We start from the raw sequence: 13,378 nt of genomic DNA, 5'->3' as shown, positions 1-13,378 counted from the left end.
TGTCCAGGGAATTTTCCCCACTACCTCGTAGCAGCCTCTGCTCGGCCGATCAGACGACGATAGATTGCACGCAGATGGGTGTAGACCATGACTGGACCGCAAGACAGTGTTGTATCTATACATTTACACTACTTCGACGTCGACTTATGGTCCCATGGACCGAAGCCTTCCCAGATGTTCTTAAGCAACAGCCCCGCAGACGAGCTCGTACGTTGAAATAGCTGAAGTCCATAGATAGCATGGTAAGTACGCCACCCCTAGCTCCTCACATTTCCGCAACATCATTACAGCTCCTTCACCGAGCCATTCTCCTTCGTCTTCAAAGCCTCCAAGGCAATCTTATCATCCAGGTCATTGACGAATTGCATCGCTCCAGCAGCAGCCAATCCTGCGGAAGAGAGCGCAAGGGTGAGAGTTGTATGCATGGCCCCAGCATCGCCTGCAACGAAGATGCCGGGTACCTTGGTCGCGTTGAAAGGTGGAGTGAAGGCAACGTACGTTCCAAAAGGAGAGCTTGCTGTCTCGAGGCCAAGCTGGGAGAGCAGTTCCGGGGAGTTGGGGGTGGTGCGAGGCTTGTGAAGGAGGAAGTTCTGGAAGACGCGAGTAGGCAGTTCTGAGTTGCTTCCATCTGGCTCGAGGTGGACGTAAAGGCCAGGTTTCTTGGAAGGGTCTTCGGAGGCCTCTAGCCGGACGACCTTGCGTTGGTCGACAGTGATGCGATAGGCCTTGCAGATATCGAGGATCTCGGTGACTGCCGCGTTGCTGGTGTCAAGTGGTCCATTGGTGAAGAGCGTGAGGTTGGATTTGCGAGTTAGGGAGTCCTCGACAGAAGTCCCGACTGGTTGTGACAGGAAGTGAAGCGTTGTAGTCATATGCCTGGAAACAAGTGAGTTGAACTCGATGTTCAGGATGCCAACTGGTCCATCGTAGCGCTCGTGACCGTCACAGACAGGACACTGATAGATTGATTCTGGCCAGTTTTCTTTGTATCCGGGCAGATCTGGCAGCTCATCGCGAATTCCTGTTGCCAGGATGACAGCACGACCTCGCCATTCCTGTTGGCTGTCATTCTTGGCCACAAAGTAAGCGCGAGAATCCGACCCCTGGCGGACAATGCTTGTGATGGGGCTGTTCTCGAAGAATTCGATAGTCTTGTAGCGCTCAAGATCATTTCGGCCTTGGGCTCTCAGCTCTGCGGGCGGTACGTGGTCACGCGAGAGCAGACCGTGTGAGTGCGCCGCGCCATCATTGCGGTAAGTTGGTGCAGTGAAAATTGCTGTGGTTCGATGAAGTCGAGCAAGCACAAGGGCGGAGGTGAGTCCTGCTGGACCACCACCGAGAATAAGCACATCGTACAGCTTGGATTTGGACATGGTAGCAGATCAGTCTGTCGATTCGATTGAGCTGTAAAAGTGAGTGTTGTGACCCGGCTATAGCATGCCGTTTGCTCTTTATATGCATATTCTCGATGGTTACGGAGCGTTTTTTTCGGCCGACGCCCAATGTCTCCGTGTTGCGAAGCGCGGAGCGTTGACCCTCGACTCTTTGTGACAAGAGCATCGGACCCGAGACTAACAGCCGGCGCTCGACTGATCGAGCACTTACCAAATAAGGATTCCCGGGAAAGCTCACGTCAGTGCATATGAAGGACCAACAGTCGTCGAACACAGGTACAGCGCCTGGTGGCTAACGGTGCGGGAAAAGTAGGCATAGGCGCCTCGCCTGGATAGCAAATCCACCATGTTCCTGTCTGGTTGTTTGGGCTGTCTGGCAGCCATGTCAGGTTGTGCGTTGTTCAGTGACGATCATTGTTAGCATCGTCGACATGACAAGAAGGAGCGTTTGCCTTGGCGTGGTCGTGCTCGGGAATATTTCGATATTTAGCCGACCGGCAACGTGACCCGGCTTAGCGTACGGAATACTGAGTAACCCTGAATCCTCCGGTCCTTCTTTGTCGCATCACTGCAACCCCTCTTGCGCCGACGACACACATGCTCCTTGCGCGACTTCACGCCAACAACATCGCCTCTCATGTCGCACAAGGTCAACATTGCTCTTCTCGCGTATAGCTTACCGGCCAATGGCAGTGCCTGAGCCGAACACTGATCCTCCTCACTGGTTCTGGAGGGGTGTACAATCAGCTATCTTCTACTACGTCTCGTGCGCGCCCTGCCTAGACGCCAGACAGAAGCACCAGCGGCGACAAGAAGCAAAGCTAGCCAAGAAGGAGGTCGTTACGCAGCAGCCTGGACGTATACTGCAACCGCGCGCATTCGAGACCAATACGCAATGGCAGGAGGACATATTGTTAGGGCCTGGCCCTCCGAAGGGCTGGGAACCACATAAATTTTTGAGAGACGCGCGGAAGAAGTTGAAGGGCTCTAGCGAAGGCGACAAGGCGAAAAAGGAAAAGGATGTAGAAAAGGCTGAGCACGACCAGCCAGGGAGACCATCATACGAGAGACGTATCTCGAGTGCTATAGACAACGTTAAAGACACACTTCGAAGTTCACTACACCCGGAGAAATGGAACTGGAAACGATATCAGCGCGAAGACGAGTGGCTGGGAGGCTTTCAAACGACCATGAAAGGCATGTGGGACAAGATGGCTGCCAGTATAAGTCCTGGAGACGATCCGAATTCGCTTATTGATCTGAAGCGAGAACGAACGACGGGGAGTGAAAGGGTTGACTACAGCCGTGGCCATATACCAGCAGTCAACGATCTCCACCCGCCGGTTGTCTCGCGACTACCGGTTACTCGAGAAGAAGTCGCGTGGATGATACTGCCACCACCGTCAGCAGCAGTCATGGCAGGCCAGAAGCCGCCGGCCGAAGAGATCGGACCCAGGAGACCCTTATGTGTTATCGGCCGCCGTCGACCGGACTATGCATCTGACCATTCGGCTCCGAGACATGATGATAGGCCCAACGATGCTGACAGCAGCGACATTGAGGTGTGGGATGCTGATTCGTCGTCAGAGTCTGCGCCGTCTACACCGCCATCAGCGCGCATCGAGATCAAGAAGAGAGATATGTTCGAAGCGCTGAGCGACACGGACATGTTCAAAATTCCTTCACGGCCACCTGTACAGCCACGGCCCCGCAGCTGGCAATTTCACTATGTGATACCTTCGCCTACCGAGACATTTCCGATTCATTGAGTTCCGAATCAGCACCAACATCGCAGCAATGGTATCAGGAGTCTGAGCCCGCCTCACACAAACTTGTGTAAACAAGCGGTAGCCACCAACAGGCGTGGTTCGCATACATTGCCGCTGTTTTCCTCGACATACATGAACCAGTCATCATTCAATGAGCGTGCCTTGGATCTTTGATTAGCGTTGGCGTTTGGGCGGAAGCAAATGCGTTGCATAAAGACTTTGATTATTGGCACTGCAAAATTCTGAGGAAAGGAAGAGAAGACGGAGCTGGTTGGCAAGGTAGACAGTCTCCCTTTCTGTTCTTCCTGCATATACTTGCTTGGCGGGATGGATGTGCCATTAGTAGATATGGGACATCCAAATCCCACCGACGGCTGTTACTATCTATATTATGTTGTACATCTATCATGCTGGTCTTCTGTGATATGCCAGTGCTGGCCATCAGGAACTCAGGGGGTTCAAATTCAGATCCGGTTCCCTGCAACTTGGCTAACCCTAGAAGCCAGCTCTACGGTGGCACGTGAGAACCATTTACGCCTAAACACGTCTCTCCGCTCCCCACTGCCCCAGAGCGCTTTCAAGATGCACTACTTGTTGTCTCACATTCACTGGATGGTCGATCACCATCTTTCTCACCAGAGCCTTCTCAGTCTACTCATTTACCATCGTTAGGAGAAGCGACTCATCTCCGAGTCCTAGCACGTCCGCAACCGAGCATTCAGCGGTACGACGGTACGAAGCTCATCTACGGCTGTTCCGCATGAACACCCTGTCCTTTCCAACTGAGCCAGTCTGAAGCAGACCTATTCGAAATCGAGTGCCCTTGCTGCCAGTCAGAGGCCTCCGTGTCGCTGCTTTCCACGTTACAGATTGATTTCACGGAGTGTTCATCCGGTCGAGCTTGCAGCAGCCCCTTGCTTGCTTGGCCTACTTGAGCATAGGGCTTCTCCCGATTTCATCTGTGTAAAAGGCGACCAGCACCACACCTAGTCGTCATCCATTCAATCAGTCGACCGCCATGGGTGCCACAATAAGTCAGTACGCATTCCTGGGACTTGTCATAGGTTTCGGCGCCTACTACTACGATGTGGGAGGGTTCCACAAGTTCGTAGATGGTCAACTTCAGGGCCGACCGCAGGAATCCTCATCCATCATCCCTCAGATCACGAAGAAAGCCAGACAGAAGAGAGCGAAGCAGGTCCTCGGTGACGGAAAGGACACCTCACCCCCTCTCAGCTCCACGGAGTCCCATGCCGCGAAGAAGCGAAAGATCTCTGGACCAACCAGCCGGGAGGTCAAGGCGCAGACTGCCGAGGGTGTCACTGCCACATTGCCGCGCGTGGACAACGAGGATCAGAACGATGATGCTGCCTTTGCAGAGAGCCTGAAGAAGGCGCAGACTGGCACAAAATTCCAGCAACCTACATCACAACAGACCTCGACCAAGAAGAGCCGCCGTCCCGTGCAAGACCAGTCCAACCTCACAGCGAAGGAGTTTGACTCGGCAGAGACATCTTCCACTGGCGGTCGAGACGCTGATGATGACTTAACTCCGGCTGAGACACCACCCACATCGACTTCACGTGCCGGCGACGTCGCAGACATGCTCGAGCCCAGTGAGCCCAAGATCAGCTCACTCAGATTGACCAACACCGAGTCCAAGCCTAAGAAGGCCGCGCCTAAGCAATTCGAAGCCGCACAGACGAAGAAGCAGAGACAACGTCAGAAGCAGAATGAAGAGAACAAGAAGGCGCGGGAAGAGGCTGACAAGCTCCAGGAGAGCCTGAAGCAGAAGCAGATGCAAGGCGCGCGTATGGCAGAGGGTACGTCGAAGCAGACGAAAGCCAACACTTTCACACAGAATGCTTGGCAGAGTAAGCCTTCACAAGAGCAACAAAAACCTGTCCAGGCACCTCAGCAACCCCTGCTGGACACTTTCGATCAGGACGAGAACAAGCCGGCGGTCTCTGCTCAGCCACGTGAGGCGCTGACGGATGGGCCAGAGGCTACTGCTAGTGCCATCAAAGAGTCCAAGGGCGAGAATAAGGCACAGGCTCTGGCCGCTTCAGCTCGAGAAGGCGGCGATACCGCTCCTGTGGAGAGATGGACTTCCAAGGAGAGCTGGGCTGACCAGATCAACGACAATGAGCAAGAACAGTGGCAGCAGAAGCTCGTCGAAGAAGAACAGTGGGAGGAGGTCACTACCAAGAAAGGAAAGAAGAAGAACAAGAAGGACTTCGAGAGCAGCAGCGAGGCTAGCCAGCCGCTGTCTACAGTGCCAAACGGCCAAGCTCCGACGAATGGGACGAAGTCAACGGCGGAGACCAACAAGACTGCTCGACCACAGACCTTGAATCGATTCGAGTCGGTTGCTGGTGACAACTGGGAAGCATGATCAATATGCGACAGTCGGCCAGTCTGTCGGGCTCCTAGGAGAGTGTGCATTCGAATTGAGACTTCACTTCATGAACTTGGGTTTACAAAAGGATATTTCATAGCAAGCCTGGAGATTGGCTGGGCATACTTCTACTCGGAACCTGAAAAGAAGTACAGGAGGTAGCTCGATGGAGAGCTCTGCCGGTCTGCGACATTAGCAGTAGCACACAAAATGAACCATAACATTGCATCAATCCCATCAGCTTCCTAGATATTGATTTCAGGTAGCCGCAGCCCACGAGCTGTGGCTGGGGTGTGGTAGTCTGGTGAGGAGCTGACATGACAGGTGTTAATAATAAGTTAAGCCACCGACGGCGGGCCCTGTGCTTTCTCTCCCCACTAAACACTACACACTGCATGCCGCTCATTCTTCTCTCATACACATCAATCCGTCACAATTTCAAAGGCCTTTGTCCTTTCCCTCGCGTCCCGTCCTCTACTCTCAAGGTCGACATTCTTTGATTTCCACATACATCAGCCAGCACAAAGCAACTATCCCGATACCCCTCTTAGCGATCCATCTGAACTTTCCTACTTTCCTACCCCTGCGCACAATCATGGCGCAAATACGAGGCACCGCAGGATACAACTTGGGATTGAACAATCAGTTCGGCAACCAGTCCAGTGCCGTAACGAATGATCCGTCCCCTCTGGATCAGATCAGGGAGCAGACAGGCAAGATTGAAGACAAGCTCAATGCCCTCGGCGAGCCACTCAAGCCGTAAGCCCGACCAACAACTTCGTCCGAAGAGGCGCTGACACTCTGTGAAGATATCTGCCTGCGATCGGACGGTTCCTCATTGTCGTCACCTTTATTGAGGATGCCATTCGGATCATAACGCAGTGGAACGACCAGTTGCTGTACCTGAAGGACTTTCGAAAGAGTGCGCAACCCCCCCTTCCGACCCATCATCTGGGTCAGACTAACACTACGGCAGTACCATGGGGTATAACCCACTCCTTCCTCATCTTCAACGTCATCACCATGTCCACCTGCTCGACTCTCGTCATCATGCGCCGCTACAGCGAGTATGCTGTGGCCGGTCTTCTGGCTGTCGTGGTAGTTCAGGCTCTCGGCTACGGTCTCATCTTCGACCTCAACTTCTTCCTACGAAACCTGTCAGTGATGGGCGGACTGCTCATGGTTCTGGGCGACAGCTTCGTCAAAAAGACACGCGTATTTGCTGGGCTTCCCACTATTGATGAGAAGGACAAGAAGATGTACATTCAGCTAGGTGGTCGAGTGTTGCTGATCTTCTTGTTCGTCGGATTTGTCTTCGCTGGCGAGTGGAGTTTCGGTCGTGTGCTGGTCAGTCTGATCGGCTTTGTTGCCTGCATCATGGTCGTGGTCGGACTCAAAGCCAAGCTGAGTGCAATCATCCTTGTGGTTCTGCTGTCAGGTTTCAACCTGATCGTCAACAACTTTTGGACGGCAAGTTTGATCTACATCTCGTTTTGTGAACCAGATACTGACTGGTCACTAGCTGCATCCACATCACCCGCACAAGGACTTCGCAAAATACGACTTCTTCCAGATTTTGTCCATTATGGGTGGGCTTCTGTTGCTGGTCAACATGGGACCTGGCTCTATCAGCATCGACGAGAAGAAGAAGGTCTATTAGGGCTTGTCAAAGACCGCACAAGGTCTGCTGGGCAGGACAATATTCGTGCCAAGAGCATGCAGGCAAACAGGATCGAGATCTCGAGCACGAACGAGTCGAGCGAAGTCAGGCAGCCCTCGCCACAGACGGAGGACATGCAAGCTGGTGGAGCCATGCAGATATGAGTCCGTCACGGTGAAGACTATCATAGCAAATTCGGCAGGCTCCGATGGCGTTCAAGACACGGTACGATCAAGCAGCGACGATGCAACGACGGAGTAATGCCGCAGGTCCAGGAAAACGCGCCCAACAGGTCAGCACAGGCGCTGGTCATGAAATGGTCGGTTGAGGCCATCTGAATAGTGACGCAGCGATTGAGTAAGCACATCAATCCACGCTTCCATTCCTGGAAGTTGAGCATCCCACTTGATAAGTGGGAGCGTTGGCTTGGCATTTGAAGATCTACAAATCGTACAAAACATTCCCAATTCTCTAGATACTCGCTCTAAAGTGCCTTCCATGACTATCAGTACTTCTGGCAAGTGATCCAACCTGCCCAGCATTCAGCCTTGTCATGAGCGCGACTTCTGCCTCAACTTGACGTTCCCAGGACAGCCGTACGACTGATCTTGACCATATCACTTCCACGGTCCCGTTTATCTCTTGGCCCTGAATACACCTCCTTCAGGCAATCAGGCTCACTCAAGTGCGACAAGTGATTTACGGAACCACGCCCTTACTGTGACCAGATCGTTTGTGAGCTACTCCGCCACTGAGCATTTCGCCTTCCACCTCCACTTGACTCTCAAATCCTTGCCGAAACCACGTACCTCCAACGATCAGGCCTTTACCACCTAACCCCCAAACCCCCAACTCCCCAACCCATAACGAACCCAACACCCACCATGCCACCCAAACCCGCGTCATAATCGACACCGACCCCGGCATAGACGACCTCGTCGCCCTCCTCCTCGCCCTCTCCACCCCCGCCGACCTCCTGGAAGTCCTCGCCATCACCCTCGTCCGCGGCAATGTCGACGTCCACCTGTCGCTCCGCAATATCGTCACCTTGTTCCACACCTTGGAACAAGAGCTCGCTTTTCGGAGGAAACACTCCCTCCCGGAAAACTTTGATGGGGTGACCAAGTTCAAGCCGTTAGTGGCGATCGGCAGCGATGAGCCATTGCTGGACCCGATGGAGAGTGACTTCTTTCATGGAAGGGATGGAATGTTGGGCGTGCACGGGAGTCATCCGCACTTGAGTCCGCAGGGGGAGTGGGCGGATCTATTCAAGGAGGAAGCAGCGGGGTTGACGGATGAGGCAGTCGCAGCGGCTGCGAGGGGCGCTAGTCGAGGTAGTATCTCTAGCCATGCGTCCAGCTTTGTTCCCAGTACTAGGCCTGCTCATGAGGAGATTTTGAGGTTGTTGAGGGAGAACGAGGCTGGGACTATTACGTTGATCAGTATTGGGCCGCTTACAAATTTCGCCATTGCGGCGGCGGAGGATCCGGAGACGTTTTTGCGAGCGAAGGAGGTAATTGTCATGGGTGGGACGGTTGAGCATTATGGCAATGTGAGCCCGGTTGCGGAATTCAATATCTGGGCTGATCCGCTCGCCGCGGCGAGGGTTTTTGCGTTGAGCGGACCGAGCCCGGCGAGCACTATTCCGGTGGAGTTGGATGAGAGGTGTGGGCTGAAGGCTTACCCTGAGGGTATTACAGCATCGAAGCAACTGCGGGTGATAATGATGGGTCTCGACATTACAGAAAGCCACGTCCTCACCAAAGAACTTTGGGAAGAGAAGTGCAAACCCTGGCTCCACCGCGGCTCGCCGCTTGCGATCTGGTCGGACACATTCATCAAACAAATGCTCGACAAGATGGAGCGCATGGGCGAAGGGGCTGTACTCACGCTGCATGATCCTATGTGCGTCTACTATGCTCTCACTTCGGCAGAACAGGGGTGGATGTTTTCTGCTGCAGGAAGGAACGACGATGCGGGCCAGGGCGGCTGGGAGGATATCAGGGTCGAGTGCGGCGCGCAGTGGACACGGGGAATGACGGTGGGAGATACGCGGCCGAGAAAGAGGAGGGGAAGTGATGGGTTTAGGACGTATGATCAGGGGAACTGGTTGGGGGCAAAGAGTGGGAATCGGATATGGAGGGTGGTGGATAGTCCGGGGTCGGAAGGGCCGGGGAGAAGGATTGTGGAGCAGTTATTTGGTTGATTGACTGAGGACTGATGATGGGGACTTCCACGATTAGTTAAAACAAACACGACCGTCCTTGCCAATCTCGAGAGAAAGTTCGCCCCATCGAGTAGCAGCAGATGAGACCTCGATGTGGCGATTGGGCTAGCGGTCTGACCTCATCGATGGAGGAAGGAAGAAGAGATATTGACGAGGGCAAGAAGGCTGCTTATACCTCTCCACAGAGTCAACAGAGTGAATATCGAGGTTAAACGCGGAAAGCTCTACCTACGTGGTCAGGAGGCATTCACTGCTCGTTGCGTGATTAGCGGTTGAATTGAATAGACATGTCGACAATGGGGACTGAAGGTAATTTGAGATCCCTCTCAGATCAATAAGGGAAGAAGTATGTGGTGGGGCTTGCGCGCAGATGATGGCGCTGTCGTTTGACATTGTCAGTGCACCTCTGTCGCTGGCATTCATAAAGTATGCCTGAATTACCACGCCTCGACTTTCAAAAGACTCGAGTTCTGTCCAGACGGTCGGACTCGTGGGAAAGGTCAATGCACTCATTGTCTTGCTAATCTCTATGCACAGCACAGAAAGTATTGCGTTCTTAAGCTGTACCCATTTTCCTGTGGTCAACCCACTCACGTCAACTTCTGCTTGATGAAGAACGACCTGAGATGCGACAACTGCCATGCGCAAGTGATACCCAGCACGGCCAGCTGAATTAACGTCCACCGCACGATCTTTGCGTTGGTCGATTCGCTCTGGTCTCGGAACTCTGCTTCTCGTTCCTGTTGTAGCCATGTCAGCTCAGCATTCTGTGAGGCTATTCTGAGGCATCGAGCAGAGTATCATGCGAGCTGCATTCCTGCTCGTCCACCTTCGGGCAGTGCGAAGAAAGAATTACTCACTCTCTGGAAGATCTGCTCCCTCCTGATATCCGCCAACCGTCCGTTCAGCTCCTTCACCTTGGCCACAATACTATCCACCTTTCCCTGATCCGCACTCTGGATCTTACTCGTCTCCCCAATCGCCATATCCAAACTCAACCTCACGCCCCCACTAGTCACACCCGCATTCCCACCCAGCCATCCCCCGACACTTATCGCCGCAGGGCCCGAAGCGGTGAAGCAGATTCTGTGGTCGCCGGCCTCGGCGGACGAGAAGGTGAATTTAGAGCGGGTTTCAGAGGAGGTGGTCCGTTGGTTGACGACGCGATGGTCGTTGTCGAATGTCTCGTCGACGGTCACGGCGATGGAGAGTTCGTTAGTGGGCGCGAAGGAGCCGGTGGAGGGGTTGTATGCTTCGGCTTTGTAGGAGCCGACGACGAGGGTATCTTTAGGGAGTTCTTCGTAGAAACATTTTGGGGTCGTGCCGTCGAGGTAGAAGTAGAGGGCTTGGGTGGAGGTGGTGAGTGTGCAGAGGGCCGTGAGCCCTGCGAGGAGGGATCGCATTGCTAAATGCTGGTGACCGCGAAGGAGGGTGTGGGCTGGTCACCGCGAAAGGGATGGTTGTCTGGTTGAGAGGAGGCCGCTCCTCACAAATTCACCTCCGCCGCAACTTAGGCACTGCAAGTTTCCAGGGGCTAGATTCTCCGCATCTCGACGCCAAGATTTCACTTGAGGGCGGTGGTCTGTCGGACTCACCGTAATTGTCTAACGGCAAGCAATGGTGTCTCTGCTCGGTACTCTTGCTTAGCACTGCATCATGTGTTCGGTAGCATTATTTCAGATGCCAGGATATTGCTTCAGCCGAGCTAGCGAGTAACGTGCGCTCAAGACTTCCTCGTGACTTTCCGAAATGTCCAAGCCCAGCTTGGCAAGGGTGATCAGAGTGATGTCAGTGCTGGTGTTGTTCTTCTGATGATGGCCTGCGATCCTCCGGAGACTCTCGCCCCATCAGGCAGCAGCGGTTGCTACCAGACATGGCAATTCGTCATTGAGTTGGAGCGCGGTGAGGGCAGAGAGAGGGAGTGTGTCGAGGGCAAGGCAGACATTTATAGGTCTGCAAGGAATGGAAGTGCCGACCCAGTCACTGCACGGACACCCCAAGGGATTACCTAGATGTTCAATACTCGTCGGCTGAGTCATCCATAGATGCTGGCTTTTTCGTTTGAGGGTGTGGGCCAAGTTCCGCTCCCTTTCCATGAACCTCACGCGATTCTGGGACTACACGATCTTCTCTCCTTTCGCTAAGCGTCTGTCTTGCTCGCCACGGGCCATGGGCATGTGTCGGCAATGGCGGCATTAGAATGCTCGCAGACCCAAAGTCGCCGCCTGGATTTCCAGGTATGTTTTGATTGTCGAGCATACCGAGTTAGGAATTGTGGTCAGCCACGTGGGTATGCCCTTGGCAGAGACTTCGTGTAAATATCCTCCTTCATACGACACCACTATGTCCAGCCGGGCTGCTTTGTAATCGCACGGTAGCGATAGTCAGTCCAGACAGAAAGGGGAGGAATGTTATCGGCGCGACGTCTCCGCTGCTGTTGCCTTCCACCTGCATCGCGCCACGCCCAGGTATACTACCTCGGACGTGTTCGTCTTTGACAAGTGTCGCTAATGAAGAAGGCTGGGCGCTGGAGCGTCTTGTGAGAGCAGAGATCGGGCAGGAACAGAACCTCGAAGCGGTATCGATAGGACTGTTGCCATGCATGCTGTCGCTAAAGGTGCTGCAAGATTGGCGAAGAGAGCTGGCCCGCGATGGGCAAATGTCACTGCCACTGCCATTGCTGGCAGCGAAGCCCCTCATGAGCAGTTCAGAAGGACAGCTTCGGGCCCTCTGGCATGTCCTCGGTATGGGTGACGATATGAGTGATGATACAAGGCCCTCCCGATGGCCAACTTCCTGAGCCCTGAGAAGCATACATCCCTTCAAGTGAGTCTCACCAGATTCTGATTGCCCCGCACTTCTATTCACTCACCTGCTTTCACGTTGCTAGGCAGAAGCTCCCTGCCACTGCTCCAGCACACGCTTACACGTTTAGAGGTCTCCAAAGTGCTTATGACATCCTTTTCATGGCGCGTTTGGTGCCCTTAGCGCCTTGGCAGGCTATTGTCTTCACCATGTGCCGCACAACACGTTCTTTCGACTCGCTTCAAGTGGTTCAGACCAAACAGAACGCTTCAGACTCAAAAAAGACTTCGAACACCAAAATCAAGCAACCAAGAGCCCGCTATTCACTTTTCGACCCCTCAAAATCAACTAAAATGGCTCGCGTCACCTCTTCCCGCTCCGCCGCCGCCCGCGCTCCCCTCCCCACCAGAGCCGCGAAAGGCAAACCAGGATACTCGCTGTCGGGCACACACTTCTCCCGCCACTTCCGCGACGACGGACGCTGGCACCGCTGCCCCATCAACAACTGCAAGTTCGTCGCCAAGGACGAACTCGAGCTCACTGGCCGCGGCCACTACCGTGATTTTCACGGTTTCAAGATCGTCTCGCGTGGCCTGGGTGCCTACGCCAACCGCCCCCCGCGCCAACAAAATGGGCCGAGAGTTCCTCATGCAGCACGTTGTTTTGGTTTCGCCTGCGGAGGCGGAGAGACTCCGCAAGGAGTGGAATAGGAAGAAGAAGCGGCTTCTGGCGCGTTTTGGTGGTGCTCCGTTTTTCGAGCTTGGTGGAAGAGGAAGTGGGTGGTTTGTTGCGCGTGTTCCGGTTGCTGGTGCTGCTGCTGAGGAGGACGAGGACGAGGATGAGGACGAAGAGGAAGACGAGGACGACGAGGAAGAGGACGAAGACGAGGAGATGGAGGAGTGATTCGGTTTTCTGGTTCTTTCTTCGCGCTTCTGTTTTTCCTTTTGGAAAAACCAGAACAGAGGCCTCCTGAATGAAATTTTTATGGCCGAGGTTCTCTTCGAGGTGTTTCTCATGTGAGCCGTCTTCAAGTCCGTCTCGAGCTATCTCTGTGTCTCAAGTGCGAAGTACGTAAGCTATATTTGTAGTGAAAGTGAGCCGCTATTGCGAATGATCCGAGCCCCT

General features: G+C 53.9%; 7 protein-coding genes across 7 annotated transcripts; 5 read left to right on the top strand and 2 right to left on the bottom strand.

Annotated features, from left to right (window-relative positions):
* Positions 1-284: 284 nt before the first annotated feature.
* On the bottom strand, positions 285-1,373 carry AB675_10228 (uncharacterized protein; the record flags this gene model as incomplete). Its single annotated transcript, XM_018138984.1, has 1 exon — positions 285-1,373. The coding sequence occupies one exon, from the start codon at positions 1,371-1,373 to the stop codon at positions 285-287; it is 1,089 nt and encodes a 362-aa protein (XP_017997435.1).
* Positions 1,374-2,080: 707 nt separating this feature from the next.
* AB675_10227 (uncharacterized protein) lies at positions 2,081-3,163 on the top strand (the record flags this gene model as incomplete). The annotated part of the gene is made up of 1 exon (XM_018138983.1): positions 2,081-3,163. One exon carries the CDS (start codon positions 2,081-2,083, stop codon positions 3,161-3,163), a length of 1,083 nt encoding a protein of 360 aa, XP_017997398.1.
* Positions 3,164-4,181: 1,018 nt separating this feature from the next.
* AB675_10226 (uncharacterized protein) lies at positions 4,182-5,558 on the top strand (the record flags this gene model as incomplete). The annotated part of the gene is made up of 1 exon (XM_018138982.1): positions 4,182-5,558. One exon carries the CDS (start codon positions 4,182-4,184, stop codon positions 5,556-5,558), a length of 1,377 nt encoding a protein of 458 aa, XP_017997373.1.
* Positions 5,559-6,156: 598 nt separating this feature from the next.
* Positions 6,157-7,221, top strand: AB675_10225 (uncharacterized protein; the record flags this gene model as incomplete). The annotated part of the gene is made up of 4 exons (XM_018138981.1): positions 6,157-6,320; positions 6,371-6,483; positions 6,538-7,013; positions 7,084-7,221. 4 exons carry the CDS (start codon positions 6,157-6,159, stop codon positions 7,219-7,221), a joined length of 891 nt encoding a protein of 296 aa, XP_017997350.1.
* Positions 7,222-7,481: 260 nt separating this feature from the next.
* Positions 7,482-9,427, top strand: AB675_10224 (uncharacterized protein; the record flags this gene model as incomplete). The annotated part of the gene is made up of 2 exons (XM_018138980.1): positions 7,482-7,540; positions 8,044-9,427. The coding sequence occupies 2 exons, from the start codon at positions 7,482-7,484 to the stop codon at positions 9,425-9,427; spliced, it is 1,443 nt and encodes a 480-aa protein (XP_017997327.1).
* A 611-nt stretch (positions 9,428-10,038) lies between these two features.
* AB675_10223 (uncharacterized protein) lies at positions 10,039-10,851 on the bottom strand (the record flags this gene model as incomplete). Its single annotated transcript, XM_018138979.1, has 2 exons — positions 10,039-10,188; positions 10,309-10,851. The coding sequence occupies 2 exons, from the start codon at positions 10,849-10,851 to the stop codon at positions 10,039-10,041; spliced, it is 693 nt and encodes a 230-aa protein (XP_017997308.1).
* A 1,755-nt stretch (positions 10,852-12,606) lies between these two features.
* AB675_10222 (uncharacterized protein) lies at positions 12,607-12,963 on the top strand (the record flags this gene model as incomplete). The annotated part of the gene is made up of 1 exon (XM_018138978.1): positions 12,607-12,963. One exon carries the CDS (start codon positions 12,607-12,609, stop codon positions 12,961-12,963), a length of 357 nt encoding a protein of 118 aa, XP_017997455.1.
* Positions 12,964-13,378: the final 415 nt, after the last annotated feature.

Source organism: Cyphellophora attinorum, assembly GCF_001299255.1.
Source record: "Cyphellophora attinorum strain CBS 131958 chromosome Unknown Contig24, whole genome shotgun sequence".
Classification (NCBI taxonomy): Eukaryota; Fungi; Ascomycota; class Eurotiomycetes; order Chaetothyriales; family Cyphellophoraceae; genus Cyphellophora; species Cyphellophora attinorum.
Note: the sequence above shows the minus strand (reverse complement) of the source record. Positions and strands in the feature narration are given on the sequence as shown.